At 28.5% G+C, this 21,561-nt stretch overlaps 1 protein-coding gene across 2 annotated transcripts in view; it reads right to left on the bottom strand.

The window, feature by feature from the left end:
* The window catches only part of LOC113365840, a 221,454-nt gene that overhangs the window by 112,556 nt on the left and 87,337 nt on the right, over positions 1-21,561 (bottom strand). For both annotated transcript variants that reach the window (XM_026607384.1, XM_026607385.1), the window contains exon 3: positions 9,809-10,031. In XM_026607384.1, coding sequence (XP_026463169.1) covers positions 9,809-10,031 — 223 coding nt within the window. The remainder of the gene's footprint in view (positions 1-9,808; positions 10,032-21,561) is intronic.

Below are 21,561 nucleotides of genomic sequence, written 5' to 3' on the forward strand. Positions count from 1 at the left end.
TTTTCTTTAAATACACTATATGTAAGGGTGCATTTATGCCGGAAGTATTTATTTAAGAAAAAAAAAAAGGACACTAGTGGCCTTAAGGCGAATTGCTGGAACTTTCCGTACTTTCCGAACGAAATGATCGAGGAATGTTCAAGTTAAGAGATGGACAGAAGAATAACAATAACCTGTACTGAATATAGAAAGAATTTCAAACTGCTACTAAAATAAGACCATAAAAAATAATATACGTGTACTTTTACGGCAAAGGTAAATAAAGGATTTTAAATACATCATTATAAATACTGTAGCGTTTTAAGAATTATATAATCTGAATTACAAAGTTAAAATTATTTTCCAAAAACTAATCAGCACATTTTTAAAATCGGTTTACGCCGAAATCTTCGACAAAAAATTGGTTCCACACATACACACCCACACACACATGATTTTTTTCTGAATCGTGAAATATATAAAAATTTCATTTTTATTGCGAATATGATTTTTTTGCGAATAATATAACTTACCATGCGATATATTAAAAAAAAACAGTATGACATAATGTTGCAGTTGTATTATTAATAAATTATAAATTATTCATTTTAATTTACGTATCTACTTATCTACTCATCTACCATTCATCCGTTTACTTATTTACCTGTCTACCTGTTTACCTGCCTACATACATACCAGTCTACGGGTCTATTTTTTATCTGCAAACGCAAAAAAATACTAAAATTTTTGTTTTAATTTTTTTGCATTTACTTCAGTTTAACTTGTATAACATATAAAATTACCAACAAACTTTTCTATTTTATTTTATAATTTTTTTATTTTTATGCAGCGTAATAAATTATGAAAAGTTTTATAAAAATAGTAAAAAATGCGAACTAGTCATTACTTACTAGTAATAGTCAAAGTAATTTTTTTCACAATGATTAATTAGTGGTAATTTTCCTGGGCATAGAAATATCGATCAATTTCCCATTAACCTTGTAATAACGAAGCCGATTTGTATTAACATGAGGATTAGTTGTTTTGACATTTTAATCCCAAATAAACTATAGAACAACCCAACTCTGCGACACTCGGCACCGTTACAGACACAAAACCAAGATTAAGACTGGTATTATTTAAATCTTAAGGCGACGGCGCGTAATTTTAATCCATCTGGGTGAAAAGCAAACTGAACTATGACAGATTTCGCTAAGTGCTTAATCCCGGATTTTAGACATAACAGATGAGTAATTGTTGAAACCATTTCCAACCCCTGGAAAAATATTCTGTATCATAATTGGGAATGGGTTTATTATAAATACGCGGTCCAAGAGTTTGTCATTGCAAATATAGTGTGAGTTGATTTATTTTTTTTTTTTGACGTAGAAACAAGCTTTTAGCAAAGACATTGAAATTTTGTTAACTATTAGAATATTATGAATTTGAAAATATATTTAAATGCAGTTTGAATTTAAATTTGATCTTCTGCAACATTTTTATATATTTTCTATATACGAGTATGCAGTGGTCCCTGAACGAAATCTAACTAGAATTAAGTATTCTTTTTCGAAATCAGCTACTTTCTACCATTAATGACTATTTATGATTCATTTGTGTTAATTGGACCGACAAGTAAATGTATTCGATATAAAATATGTTTAATACGTACCTTGGAATCAGAACAAAAATGTAAAGGGACCATTGTAAATTTAAGGTCAAATTTTAAGTTTGCGTTTGCTTGTTCGTTAAGGTAAGGCAAGTAGCATATACCTAATAATCGAATTATCAATGAAAAGAGCTTCTAAATTCTAATATTTTTTATAATAAAACCACTTTTTGTAGATCTATATTATATTATAATGTGAACTACAACTTCATACTCTTAATCTTCTTTTTAACTATTAAATAAAAAACGACTTTAACTATAAATATTTCTCAAATTGGGATTTTTGATTGACAATTTTTGAATTTTTATAACAATATGACTCTTATGAAATTTTATGACAATAAAGGTTTGGCACTAATCATCAAATTATAAAAAAAACGGCTTGGCTTATTGAAGTACATCAAATGGCTTTCAAATTTTTAGGTCGGTGCAGCCGTTTTAGAATGACAGAAAACGTCGATAGAACCTAAAATCAACATATTAGATATCATGACTAATTGATCAACGTGAGTTTTTATTGAATCATATGAATGGCTTTTAGATTTTTAAGTCGATGCAGCAATTTTTGAAAAAACTTTGACAAAAGGTCGAATTTTTGGCTTAGGAGACACTTACAATTTTGATGTCAAACAATTCAGAATGTCTGAAAACGTCGATAGAATGTAAAATCAACAAATTAGATATCAGGCTAGTTAATTAACATGACAATTTATTGAATTACATAAAATGGCTTTTAAATTTTTAAGTCGATGCCGCTTTTGAGAAAACGTTGACAAAATCTCATATTTTTGGCTCAGAAACACATATCTACAAATTTGATGTCAAACACTTCAGAGAGACTGAAAACGTCGATAGAACTTAAAATCAACAAATTAGATGTCATGACTAATTAATCAACGTGAGTTTTTGAATTGAATTACATAAAATGGCTTATAGACTTTTAATTCGGCAGTATTTTTGAGAAAATCCAATTTTTGGCTTAGAAACACACATTTACAATTTTGATGTCCAGAATGACTGGATATGTCTATATGACTAAGAATCGCCAAAGAGAATGTTTTGACATATATAAAAACATGTACGGAAAGCTAAAAATAATGTACTGATGATTAAGAAGAAGAATGAATTAAAAATATCATCTAAGAAGATAATAATTTATATATTTATGACTACGGTCCGAAAATAGAGTATATTTAAAAAAAAGCATGCTATATTTCTGCAACAAATTTGAATAAACCTTTCAATTAACAATATATTTCAGCTAGTCAAAAGGAATAACGTATTTACATCTTTGAAAAAAAGTGAATTTCATAACAACTAATAAATTAATAGTGGAAAGTGATAACAATTTTGACAATTTTTTGACTCCTAATAATATTGCCTACTATAATATAATTTATGTTACATATTTTTCGTACTTTTTGTGGTATTGTATTTAAATTTACAACGATATTAAATAACATTATCAGAAATATTCCTTTTCGTTTTGAGCACTTGTTCAGAGCAAAGCACCAAATATTATCAAATATAATCATAATTCATCGATCAACTATACACAATTGCATGTGTCACACACACACTCATATATATATATATATATATATATATATATATACACACATGTAAGTATGTATATAAAATTACCTTTTGTCCTATTTTTAGTCTTAAACATACAGAAGCGACACGAGCGATGCATAATATATGCCTTCCGCATCAGTATAAATGAACACTTTCATCATTTGCTTTTAGCCCACTAAAATATTTAAGCAGTTCTTATAGTCGAACCTAACTAAAACATGGTGTAGAAATAAAAAACAAAGATTTACCAAACAGACGAGTAATTAATGAAGAGCATGCGTACTTCAATAGAAGTTCAGTGTAAAAGTTTCCTATCTCATGTAATTACTAACAAAGCTCGCCTGGCTAATTTATATTCCTCTTAATAGCAGAATAAGTTATGAGTTGCTCCATTTTACTAACTCAACTCGTAAATGCGATTAAGCTGCTTAGAAAGATTTGGCTATGGAAACGTGCTCATATATAAATACTAACAACTAAATATTTACCATACAACGTTCTGTATTTATAGATCGAAAGTCTGACTTATGAAATAGTATTGCATGGCATCGTGCCTTAAGGCGAATTGCTAGTTCTTCCCGTACCGTATTAAAATATTTGAAGAAAATTCCTAAATGTTTTCAGATATGTTATAATGAGCGATATTAGTGTATAGGAAGGTTTTAGAATTCTAGCTTGAACTAAAATTGAAAGCCAATTATTTTCGATATTCAAAAAAAAAAAAAATCCAAAAAAATTGATGAAATATTTTTTTTCTCCAATACATGCAGAAGCCTTTTTGAATCATACAAATCTTCGTTTTTTGAAAACTGCCATTTTTTGCACACTTAGCTCCGTATCTCCAAAGCGATTGGACCTTTCTTTGCAAAAAAAAAACTAATCAGGATGTCTCCCCCTCAGTAGGAATCGAATGTTTATTGAATGTTTTAAATCCGTGGACAAAAAATTCTATCCATACACCCACGCACACACATCCATTTTTTCTATGGTATGTCAGAATGTTCAGAAATCCTTGAAACGCGAAATATGCGTAAAATTTTCATTTTAGATTTTTGGACAATTACAATAATTTAACCTACGGGAATTTAACAAGTTTATCAAATTTATCAAATGGCGTTTGAAATGTTGCAAATAAAAATTTTGGCTTTACATACTATTTCGATTTTGGGCTTCAGAATTACTGGACTCGAAATCATGGACTTCTCTTTCATGAAGATAAAAAAAATCAATTTAGTAGATCTCATGTGGTTTCTGAGTATTGTAATAAAATGAAGAATGCAATTAAGTTTTTGTCAATTGCAAATATTAATAATATTGCAGTTGCAATTTGAATTATTTTAAAATACCGTTCCAAATAAATTTAAATTACCAATAAAAAAATTGAACAAAAAGTGATCACTATTTGTGGAAAGAATTATATATTTTTTTATAAAAATAAAAATGATTTGAAAACTATATTATTGCCTTGTTATAATTTATGTGATAGTACCTACCTACTAATATTATATGATTAATAGTAGTTCAAGAATTGTTAGACCGCATTATAGATTATAAATTATAATATTGCTGTACATGAAATGTTATTTACCAGAGCGAATATTAATTGTGATTTGCCCATTGGCAATATGCGATATTATTATTTGTAAACAATTATTACATGGAATAATATCTCACTCACTCGTATGGAAAGCATTACAATGCTTGATTTTCATGGAAAGTTCAAAATTAAATATTTCACTTACACTTGTTTCAATTTATAAAACTTTCTTTTTGACTTAAAGATTCTTTTGGCGCGATTAAAATACAGATTTCATATAGAGAAAAGTAATAAACATTTTTACAGAAAGAAAAATTCAAATAAAAATATTGTAAATAAATTCAAATGCACACAGCTGCAAACTCTGCAATATTAATGCAAACTATATAAAAACATTAATTGAAAATATTTGTCAGTAAATATACTTTCCTTGCAGAGTATTAAATATAATCTAAACAACAATCTTCATAATTCGATTTATTTTTAGAACGAGTTACCAAGATAAACAATGCGATGATTCGAATTTTATAATTAAATAAAAACAAATATTCTTTTCTTAATAAAAACAGAAAATCCATTTCCCCAGCGATGTCGATTCTCGAGAAACTTTTTAAAAACTTCAATGTTTGCGCTTGTTGAAAATAATTTTACTCCCTTATAATAGCAAAGAAATATTATTTTAATTAAGATACACAAAACCATAAATTTTTGTTGTTTATGCACACCGAGTAGCTGAGAATGAACTAATTAAAAGCAAAAATTATGAAAAATTATGATCTCCAGTTAAAAGTTTTTAGAGCAAAATATGTAAATATATGTAGGTTTGCAGAAATTATGTTAATTTGAAATATATTTCGTTTTATATTAGCATTATTAAAAGTAAAGCTTTCATACTACAAGAATCGAGAAAAATGAAGTGGGATACTTCTCTATAAATTTCTAGGAAAAAACGCATTACGAGTTTAAAAATGAGCATTACAACTATGGAAAGGAGATCCTCATATGATTTCAGTGCATACTTCGGGAAGTTTAAAAATTATTTATTTATAAAATCATTTATTCAAACCAAAAAATATATATCATGACAAAACTCCAGTTATTTTGGTAAAAAATCTATAAAATTTATTTATAGCACAAAATGACATTACAAAACACATTACAAGACACAATCACAAAATTAGACTAATTTTTGCGGTGAGAAAATTTGGTAAAAGTCTAATGATTTAACTACAGCAAACTGTTAAAAATAAATCTGTATTTAAAACTAATTATTTTTTTGCTACATACTTCAAATTATGTACAGCATACAAAATTTATTAATACATTTTTAATTGAGATCATCAGATTTAAGTAATTAATTATTATTATTCAACAAGTAATGTAACAATAATATTACATTCTAATAAAATAACGTACAAACTTGCAGTATTAATTATGTATGGCTCATTTGAACTAAAATTTTCTAAATATTTTGCTTCATTAATGTAATAACTTTGATGCATTGATCTTGCAATTGAATTTGTTTTTTTATAAAAAGCGTCATTTGGTAAACAAGGTTAACAATAAATAAAATTCTTATTTAGGCTGAATTCAATACAATACAAAAAACTAACAATTTTTTGTGTTTTTCAGAACTTAAGTTTACAACATGTAGTGACAATACTTCTTAACCACGTGGCTTAGAAACATAGAATGCAATCCAGGCCTATCTACGTTTGTTATATTTTCATCAATGTCAATGCAAGTTATCAAATAATTATGATTAATTTTTAAATTAATACAGCAATGACTATATTCACTTAGGGATATATTTTATTAAGATCTGTATTTTCAAGTGAGAACCGGCCTCAATGGACTTTGCTCGAATTGGTATCGAACCAGGAATATTTAGGTGTAAAAAAAGCTCTTACCATAGCAAAGTTCACACCGATAGAGTCATGGAAAAGCCCTATCTTATCCAATACAATCTATTTTAGAAACTACATTATGTTTTCTATGTTAGACACAAACACTATATTTCTTGTAAAATTCCTCGACTTAATCAAATTAAATTATTATCTTCTTTATTAGAATAAAATATGAATGAATTAATTTCTCCTAAGTTGTTTGCGTAATAACGCGACAAAAGCGATCGATACAGAATATCTTGATAAGTATTATTTGTACTTATGAATATAAATATTAGGTTGACATTCAAGCTATACTATTTGTGTGGAAAAATTGCGTGTTTCACGTACTGCGAGTATTGTTCAGGTATAATTTTCTACATATGCCGTTCGCATGCAAATAATTTCTATATAATCATCGAAGTAGAATGCCTGCTGCAAAACGAACTTTTTAAACGCTACTGTATTCACGATTTTGTTACAAAATCTATTGCAAGTTTGTATAATAGCATATTATTCATGTATTATTGGAAAGAAGTACATTTTATTTAAATTCTTACGAAATTAATGCTAAATCCAATAAAACGATTATTTTCTTCTATTTGTCTCTAACTTCAGACATGTTTTTCTTCCTTTCATATATTATACAATAGATACAATCAGCCTATTTATCATATCTTGAACTTGATCATCTAGTTTCCAAAGTATTCTGATCATCAAAAGTTTGCGCTTCAAAATAAATTCGAACATATTCAGATTTATAAGCATCGCGTATTACCTTTTATTGTAAATGGACGTATAAGCAGTGACTGTAACAAGTAACAAGTCTGGCAAACATTTCACAAAAAAACCTCTGCTGTTTGTTATTCTGTACAAAGAATTTTTTATAATGCACAAAAGCAACCTTCTCGCATCGGTCAACCGAAATAATCTCACGTATTCCTCGAATATCAATTCACACGAATCCTATTCACAAATAAACCATTGTTGGGTACCGAAAATGTCAATTTCCTTTCAATAACCGAAAGGCGTCGGGCGCAAAGCTTTCAAGTCACATAACCGAAGTATGAGAGACCGTTAAAATGATATATACAAATTGCGTATCTTATTCGAAAAATAAGCTATACGTAATCCAATAAAGTTTCGGCAATGAGCAAGTGAATATAAGACTTTTTTATAGCAAATCTCGTACAAGAGGTAATCATGTAATTCGTACTATTGAGGAGTAATGTTCAATATGGTTGTAGGTAAAAAACTCTATTTTTACTTGCTTTTGAATAGCAATCAGAACATATCATCTCTATAAACTATTGTGATGATATTAATAAAAAGTTACTAACGCTCACATTATTATTATTAGTACTAAATATGCTGAAACTTAACGAATATTCGAAAGTAACGAATGAGGAATATGTAACAAATCTGTCCAATCGCGAAAAATCATCGAGTAGTAAAATAATTACTTCAGCTCAATAGTTAATTTTGGACTTTTCGATATTTGATATTTTTAATTTTGATATTTTTAAATATTGTTATTATTGCATATAACTCTTATAATAAGTTTTAATTTTTTCCTCCGCCACTCGTAAGCCGCCGCTCAGACGGCAAAATACACATTAATTCTGCGATTAGCGAGGGGAAAGAATTAATATATGTATTGCTGTATAAATAACTCAATACTGCATGATATAAAGGTCAACTCTTCATATAAAAATAGCAAAAAGATAATTAATAAAAAGTGAGCATTATTTAACAAAAAGTAATAGTGCAACTTTTGATAGGGGAAAGTCCCCTAGTGGCGGACACCTAAAGTTATTTTTAAATAAATCAAAAAATATTTTACGAAATGTTTATTAAATTATGATTTATGTTAGATAACAAAGTTAGGAATCAAACCAAATTAACAAAACCGCAATCTTTTCTAAAAATAATTAATACTACCAATCAAACTTTGGTATCAAAAAATATGATTTTAAACAGTGGCACCTAGTACCGGACATTTCAAAATAACCTGCATTGATCACATATGTAGCCATCTCCACACTTTGGAATGTCTGCACATGTGTCTTTGACAAATATTCTTAGATATTGCAAAAAAGTAACTATTTATCCACTCTTTTGGCTGGGCCACACCGATGCTCTCAGCTGGTGCGTTCACCATAAGCTTTTCATTCTTTGACTAGGAAATACGGAAAATGGGGGTATGTAGAGACCGTTAGCACTCATACAGAACAAAATTAAATATTTGGAATAAATTACGTAAATTCTCACAAGAAAATTTAATATGTTTACTGTCCGGCACTAAGGGACGATTTAGTATCCGGTTCTAAGGGACAGACATTTTCGGTCATTTGGTGGGACCTACTGAAATTGGTTAAAAGATCTAATAATATTCTACCATTTTGCGAATAACAATCAAGTACAACTTTTATCTTTGCATACCATCAAATGTAAATGCATAAATATGCTAGAGTTACTTCCACTGATATTTAGATGACGCCGTGATTTTGCGCCTAAAACAGGAAAGGGTTGCTCTCGCCGGGGCTGTGTGCGTCACCTGCGAGGTTTGGCACATATTCCTGTACCTGTGTTCCCCCCATGCCTTTTTCACTTCTATTTTGAAATGAAAAGATTTATTCTCGCTTAAATAATGCGTGTTAAATAGAGTATCCGGTGCTTGGTGCCGTCCGGCGTTACGAGACTTCCCCCTAATAGTGTAACTTGTGATATATTTATAACAGAATCGATAAAACATCGTAGTAATCCGTCGCACAGAAGAAAAGGATCAAGAAACAACAAAAATTATAAGATTTTAGTTATCACGCAGAAAAAATAATAGATGGATCGATATACCATTTCAGTTGGACCCATAATTTTGACTTCAGATTCTTGATCATCGGTAAAAATTTGTTGGAAAACGTAAGTGGTACACCCAGGAACTGTGTAATTACACATCAATATTTTACAAATATGTGTGATCACTACGAATCTACAAGTGGTGACACAACTCTTCATATAAACTAGTACAAACTTAATTTTAAGAAATATGTCAAATTACGAGAATATGATGATTTAGTATATCCCCGCTTATATCTCAACCGTTTTTGACAACATTTCAAATAATAATTTAAAATTAAAATCTATCAAACTATCACTTACCGACAACATTCAGGTGTATAAAATGGCTCATATGCGGCGTGGTACTGATCTGGCACTCGTAGATGCCCGAGTCCCGATGCTGAGGGTACTTTATCTGCAGCGTCCAGTCTTCGCTGTGCGGGTGGTGTATCGCACGGAATCGCTGGTCGGACGTGTACGTGTACCGACCCACAGTCAGGAGATGGATGTCGCGATGGCGCACCCACGACACCTGAAGCAACATCTGCAAAATTGAAAATTTGCATAATATGCATGACCTACTGATCTAATTTCAGCGCTGTGGAAATTAATTAAATGACGTTGCTTGGAGTAAAAAATAAAATTAATGTGCACTACGATGTATGCAAATATTAATTAGTTGCAGAATTGTATAGGATTTTAAAATTGTTGTGGAAAACATGGAGTTGATAATTATTTCAACTGTGTAATACGCATTGTAATGCTTACAGTACTAATTAAGCAAAATAAATGTGAAATCTCAGTACAAAAAATTATCAACCTTTTATTTCAAAAATAAAGTTTCTTGCACTAAAAACTAAACATTGCGATTTCCAATTGATATCTCTCAAACATATTTACAATATCTGTAATGATACTAATTATAGTACACAAACACATGCTTGTATGTTGTGTAGGAATATTAATAAATTCATATTGGAGATATTTTTTATAACAATTTATAACAAATTCACATTTACACTTTATCTGCTTTATTTTAAAATTTTTATTTTTAATGGGTTTTGCTAATCAAGCGTTTACAAAAATAAAAACAAATAAAATACATTTTATACAACAACATTTTATTTTACGTTTTATCACGCCATGCCAAACTATATACTGATTGACCCATAGCGGCTAAATAAGGAGCATATTATTTATGTGACTCCTCTCTCTTAAGGGGAGTTAACAAAATATATAATTATTAATATATAAAGAAATTGTATTTTTTTGGGGAAAAAGTTTATTTTTCTCTGTTTTTAGTACACACATACAATCATATTGTATACACATTGTAATCAATATTTATCATATATATTAAAATCATATATATATATATATATATATATATACGAGGTGTGTTCAAAAAGTACCCGGAATTACTAATAATTAAATTTCGCGGGTCTGGAGTGTCTGATTGTCAAAATTTTTTTTTATTGTGTTGGTATACATGCCCCTAAAGTATGATGAAATTTTCAGCTATATTCACTGTTTACTTTGTCTGTGGTAGTCGCTAAGGTTCGACGTGTTTTTCTGAGCTCGGCGATTTTTACAATGGAAGAATTGAAAAGTCAAAGAATTTGTATTAAATTTTGCGTAAAAAATGAAATAAAGTGTTGCAAAGTGCAAAAATTCACCAGATATGGCTCCGTGTGACTTTTTCCTATTCCCAAAGTTGAAGAGACCCACGAAAGGACGGCGGTTTTCCTCGATTGAAGAAAATCGCTGAGAGTGCTCAAGGACATATCAAAAAGTGAATATCAAGGGTGCTTCGAAAATTGGAAAAAACGCTGGCATAAGTGTATCATATCTGGGGGGGACTACTTTGAAGGGGACCACATTAATGTAGACGAATAAATAAATATTTTTTTGAAAAAACGAAAATTCCGGGTACTTTTTGAACAGACGTATATATATATATTAAAATACCGTAAAAAATAAATTATATAAAATACCGTGGGTATTTTGGTATAACATAAGTTATACAAAATACCCACGGGTAGTCAAGTATGTACAAAAAGCAACAATGAAAAATGTATTCTAAATATTGAAATAAATACTTTTGTCTTGTCTCTTTTCACGTTTTAATTAATACACTTCTTTTGTTTTTTTTTTTGCAAAAAGTAATAGCTTTCTTTGCTTTTATTGGAGTTAATTCGCTCCTTATATCAATAAACAAGTTTTCGTAAAACCGACTAGTGCAAAAACCTTATCGAGATGTTAAATTTTATTGAAAACGCCAAAACATTTTCTAAAAAAATCTTAAGAAATTATTTTGTGCAATATTAAGCATATTCTTCAAGAAAATGCTAGCACGATTACATATATGAGTATCACATACGTAATAATTGATATTATTCAATCAGTAAATTAATTTTTAACAAAACTAGAAGTTTTGTAGACTGCTCATTAGATGTCACATATAAAGAATCTATTTAAATAATTAATAATTAATTTTTGTATTTAATGCATAAATCTATAAACTGAAGATAGGAAGATTTTTGCAATAACAGTTACAAAAAACACTTTTTGCTACTTTCAAAGAAACGGCTTGGGTCCTTGATATTACTTAACCTTTTGAATTAATGGTTACATTTTTTCCATAACTAGAAAAGTTTTAAACACTGCTTAGGTGACTTTGATACAAATAATCTATTTTTTAGATAATTATTAATTAATTTGTGTATACAATAGATAAAACTAAAAGCTTAATGAAGCAAGATTTCACAAAAACTGTTACAAGAAAGCACTTATTTGCTAATACCAAATAAAAGGCTTGTCGGATCGTCTAGAAAACCTTAGCACGACTCATCCTTATAAAGTTTAATCCAAGAGCTTTTATATTTGTGAAATCGATTTAGAAGACATGGAATAAATAAAAATATATACTGATCACGTCGAAAACCACCGCCAATTGTTACCAACTTCAAAGTATTTATAAATTTAAACGACTTGTCGTAATGTCGTGATATTTTGGAATGTTTTTCAGAATATAATATCTACAACATAAAAAGTTTAATCGACATTGTCGAAAAAAAATTCTACAGTTGAAAAGTATTTAGCGCGATTCTTGGACCAAAAAAGTTCACTTTTCTGCCAATAACAAACTCAAAACTAATCAATACATGTACCTATCTACAGATAGTTTTTATAATAGTTTTTAAATGTCTGAAATCGCCCAGCCGTTCATGAGAATACCTAAAATGGAAGTAAATATCGGTTCACACACACACCCATACCTTTTTCAAATTCGCTCTAATTCAATCTAGAACGGACTTTTTGGCGAAGACAAACTTCTCCTTGGAGAGATTAATATATAAATCATTTTTTATTTTAAAATTAATATTTGAGTACTCTCAACTACGTTTATTACATTATTTTACATTGTTTGCAAACATCAAATTTGATAAATTTCTGTCTACATTATGAATCTAATGAATAAAGTTTCAAACGAATACTAGTGTAATAATTTGCTAACTGCAAAACATTATTGCATATATCATTTACGCATTGATGAGCAATTCACTACATTACGATATACACATAAAACTAACAATTAATATTCAAATTACTTATAATGCATCGCGGCAAAAGTATATTTGCTCAAGATGCACCATACAGATAGAGATACGTAACAATATTCGTATTTGCGCACAGAGCTCATTCAGATTATTTACCCAACCATTTCTGTATACACTGCCGAGTATGATGGAAAAGCATAAATAAATTCACCATACTGTTAGAAATAGACTGCGTCAAACACAGACATTCTCTAGCTTGGAAAACAACGTATGTAATTAGATGAATGTTTAAACTGAAAGTACAATAGAACAACGGCGAAATAAAATGATACTTAAAACTCGTTTTTACTGCAGGCGTAATAAACATTGAACACTGCATGAGAATTATGCTTATTAACGTTGGCAAGGCTTTTATGGCAACTGTTATAGTTGACTATTGATTTAAACAAGGCTTCGTAGTACTGAATTCCGTGAACCAGGACATTTGCCACTATTAAGAGATTTAACATGGATAATTGGTTCCCAATTGGATTACGAATTAGCATATGCACGATTATTTCAATGCGGATTTAGCAATAAGTTGAACATAGTATTACACGCAACCCTGTATCTATCTGAATCTATAAGGGATGATAAAATAATTGTTTGATTTTAATTGATCAAAGAAGTTTGCTCCTGGTTCTGTAGTTAGTGCTTAGGCCTTGCAACTACAATGTTGAGAAAGGTGATCCCGTCGACTATATGAGTTGATCTATGCCCATCTGATGAATTCTTACATATTTATTGAATTCCAGCATTAGACTTTAACGCAAAGGATAATTAAACAATCATTTTACCGCCAGAAGAAACTCAAGACATCGTGCCTCAAGCAATATGTCATGTTATTATTAGTTTTTTTTTAAAGTATTATAAATTGCATTATAAAATATCCGTATTAGGCTTAATATCGTATTAGCTTAATCAATTTAATTAAGATAATTTTTTACTATTGATCTATATATGCTGGAAATATTGTTCTATTAATAATTGAATACCAATCTGATGTAAAACATGAAAATTCTCATTTAATTTTGTATCAAATGTAGGTCAGAATTTATAAATATTTGAGTCACAAAGTTTTTGATGTTTGGGCCTAAAAATATCAAAAATTAAACTTTGATTTCAATTCGCATATATCTAGTCAGATGTATGTTTACGCACATACTGGCCTTGTTTCTTTTTTATCTTATAGAAAATTAGATTTTCTGGATTCTATTTTTATTTGTGATAATTTTTCTATAATTAAATTAGTGTTGTTGATTTACCTTTATTTTAGTTCATTGCAGCATTATTGGAAAGAGATATTTTAACTTGTAAGAATTATTGTTTTATATAGGCTCTTCAATGATCATAGGCAGTAAAATGCAGAATATATTACCTAAAAGTATCTATTTTTCAGTCTAGCATATATATTAAATAATCCAACTTCATTTTCCCTTATAAACACCAATTAAAATTTAAGATTAAACAATTCATTTTAATCATGTATGAATATACAAATCACGTATAAATATCAAAATACTCTAAACCGTTGTGTTTATATATAAACCGTGGTACCAAAATCGTTATTTTTTATCCAATAAATAATATTCATATTAAAATCTTCAAACCGAAAACAAATAAGGTTTCTACACAATTTCTTATTTTTGTAGAACAACTCAGCAACCTTAATAAAAACTAATAAGAATTAAAATGTCGATATATTTTCAGTAAGCATTCGTAATTGGCTTAGAATTAACATGGGCATAGAACTAATTAATCTTTTCGGTACAAAAACGTTTTTTCCAGGAGTGACGCTGGTGTACGAGCAAGGATACCACGCACTTTCTTGCACAAAATATTTTCAGATTTTCTAATAACTATCATTAAAAATATATTTAAAAACTAAAATTTAACTAATTCCCTATAATATAACTCAGAGTGATAAATATTCAAGCAAAAGTTGTCACACTGAATATCGTCTATAGCCGGCATTCATACACACTGATCTTTAAGCGGATGTCGTCTATGGACGACGCTGATAGTGAAAGAGTTAATTAATGATAATTATGTATTTCGCATATATAAATAAAACTAAATATTTGTTATTTATATTACTTTTATATTCTTGATTTTCAAGATATGGTGCACTACAATTGGTATTGTATATCTCTATGTTTGTCTCTTAAAATCTTGTATTTATTGGCATTTTCCTTAGAAGAAGCATATATATTTACACTTATAGATTTATACTATATATATATATATATATATATATATGATTTAGTAGTTAATTTTGATGTATACATGCCTCGGTACTAGCAAAGTACAGAAGTCGTGGCAGAAATTACATATTTCTACTTACATTTTTGTTCAATAAAACTATCATTTTTCTGTTTACATCATACAAAAAATTATATAAAAAATGCATAGTGCTGACAAGTTAGTTGTATAAATGTTAGTGCCAATCTCTAGTGCTGTGTACACTTCTCTATATGTAACCAACCAACGTAATATCCACTGATGATGACATTAAATTGAATGTCGAAACGTTTGGAAATAAAGATTATTTTATAAATCTTTGGCTTTTCTTTGTTTGATGTATCGCCCTCAAGAACTCACTCATATATATATATATATATATATATATATATATATATATGTGTGTGTGTAAATTTTGCAAGTCGTCCATCCATTTCGGAAGCGGTTGAAAGCTTTACGACGGCCCGTGCACCGCGACCGCTACGGAAACTTCTGGACTACAATACGTCGCCCGCACACCAGATCCGGATGCGTATCCGACCCACTGATCGCCCACACAGAAATATCATTGCTTCAATATTGATGGGTTCGACCAATGCGCCGGCGAAACTCAATTATTGCAATGACTAGTCAATTTTTTTCATATGAACACAATATTTGTTATTGTGCAATTTTTACCACTATCCGATTCCTACATTTATGTACACACACCACACATGCACTCATGCGCACATATATAATGTTATATATATATATAAATATACATATTTTATTTGAGTTCAAAAGTCTGTTATATCAATAGAAAATAGAATGAGAAATTTATTTTAAATCCAAACGTTTCTGCTTCATTCTTATATCTTAGCCTTCATTCAGTAGCAATCAATATAACTATAAAAATTAAAACTAGATAAATAATATGTAAGAATAATGATGAAAATAAGAATAATGATTAAAAACACTTATAGTTTTGTACTCTAATATAACAGATAAAAACATTTTTACTTCATGATATGAGTATGTGTACAGTGTTATAATATATATTTTTTAACATCACAAATGGCAAATCACAAAGAATGAATAACTTTTAATAAGTTGTCAAAACTATGTATTGACAATTCAAAGTCCGGTATAAATGTTACGTGTTATCTTAAAGCAGTTCTTAACATATATTCTATTTGTACGAGAAAGTAAAAAACAATGGGATGTTTTCATTTTTTTAATTTTGAATCACTAATTAGGAACCACGTATTTGTTTCGTTCAGGGCCGTATTGTCAAATCGTTTGCTCATGACCCTGTCGTTATGCAATTGCAAAAATAGCCCCTTTATCTTATTTTAAATACGTTCTCTTCTAAATGTAAAATTTTTGGTTTTAAAAAATCTATGTTACGGTTTAAATTATTTATATGTTCGGTTAACATAGTCTTAAATTGTTTGGTATTTTATGAGTTATTTTTGTGTTGATGAAAGCCTTTACTCTGTTATAGGTTTTTCTGATATAAAAAATTGCAATTAGAGTCATTTATCAGATGTACTAAGTTTCTGAGGCGGTTAGAAGATATATATATATATATATATATATATATATATATATATACGAATATATATTAGGTTCGTATATATTAGGTTGGTCCTTAAAATGGTCATTTTCGAATTTTCTTGCTCCCAGGGGCTCAAATCGTTCGAAATCGATAAAAAACAATTCTCTGAAAGTTTTAGCTCTTAATATTAACGTTTAGATAGAGCGCAATTTTCAAATTTTTTTTCATGCTCTTTCCATACGACGTTTGATTGAATTGCGCTCTATCTAAACATTAATATTAAGAGCTAAAACTTTCAGAGAATTGTTTTTTATCATTTTAAAACCATTTGAGCCCCTGGGAGCAAGGAAATTCGAAAATGACCATTTTAAGGACCACCATAATATATATATATATATATATATATATATATATATATGTGTGTGTGTGTGTGTATGTAATTTTTATAATTCTGAACAAATTGCATAATTATTTGCACTAACTATATCAAATATATTCATCATGAAACGAAAGGGGATGACAGAATTTAGTATTATATCCAGCTTTGATGCATTTAACACTAAGTATATTATATACCATCTCTTATACATACAATATGTACACGTTCTAAAAAGCATGTGTATTGCTTCCGAAAGGTCTGCTCTGAAGAAGTTATTTAATGATTACGTCTTGTTGTAGCAAAAGTAATTACTAGGAACTAACAAAAGAGAGGAAACAACGTTTATTTAGATTTTACTCAAGACACAGTGTAATTATTTGTAAACAAATGACAAGGATAAATGGCTTTCTTTGTTATTCTCTAATGAAGCACAAATTAGAAATTTACATCGTAACTTTTTAATTTAAACTCTTTTGAAGAATTCGGGAAAAACGAAGTAACTCTATATGGTAAAAGGCATTTAGAAAAGAAATAAAAAACTTACAATTGAAGCTTAAATAGTATACGTTCACAAATATATTTTGAAACGAATGATCCAATTCCAATTGAATGTGTTTGATAGGTTCAAGGTTCTTGTATCACGTTCAAATTTTTTCAATTTGTGTGCAAATTTTCCAAACGTTATTTTCGACAAATATTGTACCTTAAGTATTATATATAATATTACTGAATAAAAAATGGCCACGTGCCTAATATATACACCGTGCATTTTCTAAAATAGCGATCTATCGCTATATACAAATATCAATTTATCTTACAAATTGAGTACGTGTTGTAGGCTTATAATATTTTAAGATGCTCTTAAGAACCACGGGCTCGATCAATATGCAAAAAGTTTCATCAAAATGGTGAAAATCATTGACTACACAGAATCAATACAGCAATTATCTAAACTGATTTTGGATTATAATTTGTTCTATCATGATTCATTTTCTATGTTTGAATTTACATTTTTTATAAAAAAGTTAATATTTCTTTTATTTTCATTTCGCATGTATGAGACGAAGATTAAGACCTTAAAATAGTATATTTGCCTACAAGCTCATGACGTGGATTTCACCGCCGTTTTGATTCCACGGCGGTCCCGTGTATGTTTACCGAAGAGATTAACGCGAGTCCTGGGAAATCGAGAAACCTCCCGCAACGAATACAGGGGTTTCCCCGCGGACTCGGTGCTCTTTTTTAACCCGTCTCAACTACAAAAGGTAACGTAAGTTGATAACAAATATGCGTCAACTAGTCGGCTTGTTATTACTATATATTTAAATATTAAATAAGGCACTTTTAATCTGGTATTATTGCAAACAATTCTGGGATTTGTTATTGAAGCACGAAATAGATATTATAAGACAGAGAGCAAAGCATCTACAAATGTATTTGGGTTACAACAAATATGCTTCAACTAGTCAGCTTGTTATTTATTTGTGTAATGTAATTTGATATACAAAAAATATAAAAGTGATTCGAGTATGACATAATAATATATAGCAGTTTGCATTAACAATAGCGGTTGCTACATCCAACGAAATTATAAAATATATAAATAAATTTTTTTTTTGCAAAGTAAATACACAATTTCCTTGGTAATATACTAATAGCTAATCAAATAAATAAGTCTTCAATACAAAGTAGAACAAGATCAAGAAGCCAATTTCAAAACAACATTTAGCAAACTAGCAGTCAACTTAAACTTCTATTGTAGATTTCAAAACTTTATAAAGTGACAATTGAAGTACTATATCACACTATTATAAACAAAGAGTTTTCAAATATAGTAATCTTTACAAATGGAATCAAAACAGTATAAAATTGTGGATAAACAAGATCAATGAACAAATGAAAAAAGACTTGAAAACATACTAGCAATAAATCTAATTTTCAAAGTTGTAAAATAAAAAATATGAAAGTATCAAAAAAATAATGTGAATTTAAATCTAATTATTTCATAGTCTACTATGTCAAGACATAGGATAAAGTATAGAAATTGTTGTAAAATTAGACGTATATTAATAATTATTGCCTGATTATATTTAATGATTTGCTGATTTTTATTTTATTATATAATTAAATAATTCTTCGAATAAACCAGATTTAATAAAAATGAATCACAATGCCAAAACATAAGTAATTCGATATAAATAAATAAAATTTATATCGAGATTTACAGTAGAGAGTTCTAGTTCCTAAAGTAATTGAATTATGTCGACTTCGCAGTACACACAATGCGGTAAAACTTTATTGTAGTGTTAGTTTTAAATATATATATATATATATATATATATATATATATATATATATATATATATATATATATATGTATATATATATATATATATATATATATATATATATATATATATCTACATCTATCTATTATAACATGTATATTTTACCACAAATTATTTTTCTGCACACATTTTGTTTAAAGGTGAAATTTATTTGCTAAAACTTACTGTCTTTACGTGTATTGTGTTTCTTTCTCAAATTGCACTGCCAGAATATGTTCGAGTTAGAGATTATGGTTTTAAAAAATAAATGAAAATATATTGAACATAAATAAGCATTTTAGTATGAGTAGGTAAGGTATGATAATTTTTTCCATACTATATAATGTACATAGCACTAAAAATATTTGAACAGATCAATGATCACTTAAATTCATCGGATTATTAAAAAAGTCAATTCTGTTCTGATATTTCAAATACATAAATTAGTTTTTAATTCATGACTATTTTCAACGTGGGGTGTGGCGAGGCACAAAGTTCCAATTTGACTTTCAGTAACTATACTATCTTAACTAAATGAACTATATCACAACAAACAACTATCAAACTATGTTCAATAAAATTCGCAATTAATTCATAATTATAGAAATATATTTTCTAGCTTTTTTTCTGAAATTTGTCACTTGTCTCTTTTACTCCATAAGCTGAGTAAAAAGCAACAGTCATTGGGTTAACAGATTAAATTTTATTTTAAACAATAAAAGGATTTTACAAAATATTATTCAATTTTAATTTTAAACAATTAAAGGATTTTACAAAATATTAGCTAAATAATTTTCTTATGTGAAATTAATATTTTAAAGCACACTTTTTACAAAGATTATACCGTATATAACTTTAATTTTGTATTTCGTAATCAATATTCGTTTGCAGAGATGGAATAACTATTAATTTAATTTGTAAAATCTCTTGTTTTAAAATTCAATTTTCGACTCAATCTACTTTTTTATTTATTATTTTCGTATTGTTTATTTATTTGCCAATGTGATGGTTTAATTGTGCCTTTTTACCTCACACGCATGTAAGCTTTCATAAAGGTTGTATAAAAAACTGTTCCTATGAAAAAACTCTATCCTACAGGTAACAATACATCTATAAAACAATCAAATAATGTATTTGTACTTACAATTAAAAATTATGGTCAGGTATAATAAACCAAATAAAAGAGCTCAAAAGCAAAAAATACTAAACGACGAATCAAAATAAGTCGTCAGGATGTTAGTGGACCTTTTTACTCGCGGACCTTTAAGTATTGCTCTAACCTATACTCTTTGTGATCTAGATATATATATATATATATATATATATATATATATATAGGGTGGTCCTTAAAATGGTCATTTTCGAATTTCCTTGTTCCCTGGGGTTCAAATGGTTCCAAATAGATAAAAAACAATTCTCTGAAAGTTTTAGCTCTTAATATTAACGTTTAGATAGAGCGCAATTCAATCAGTTTTGTATGGAAATAGCATGGAAAATTATTCAAAAATTTTAAAAATGTTTTTTAGATGTAATTTAGCGAACAAATTAATGAATAAAACTCATTCATTTTGTCGCTAAGTTACACCTAAAACTTTTTTTTTAAATTTTCAAAATTTTTTCCATGCTCTTTCCATACAAACTTTGATTGAATTGCGCTCTATCTAAACGTTAATATTAGGAGCTAAAACTCTCAGAGAATTGTTTTTTATCTATTTGGAACCATTTGAGCCCCTGGGAGCAAGGAAATTCGAAGATGACCATTCTAAGGACCACCCTAATATATATATATATTTATTCTATAGTATATTTACAACTGACCAGTTTAGGATATTTAGAATTTAGTATAGAATCTATACTATAATTACAACTGACCAGTTAAGGACATTTAGCAAATTTGTTGTCTTACAATTGTTAGCCGCAATAGGAACATAAATAATATCAACGATATTTTAATGATAATAATATAAACTTAAATATTTTCTTGTAAA

This window comes from Ctenocephalides felis, unplaced genomic scaffold (assembly GCF_003426905.1).
Source record: "Ctenocephalides felis isolate EL2017-DRISC unplaced genomic scaffold, ASM342690v1 CF-g0.4_SCAFFOLD_01170, whole genome shotgun sequence".
In the NCBI taxonomy this organism is placed as follows: Eukaryota; Metazoa; Arthropoda; class Insecta; order Siphonaptera; family Pulicidae; genus Ctenocephalides; species Ctenocephalides felis.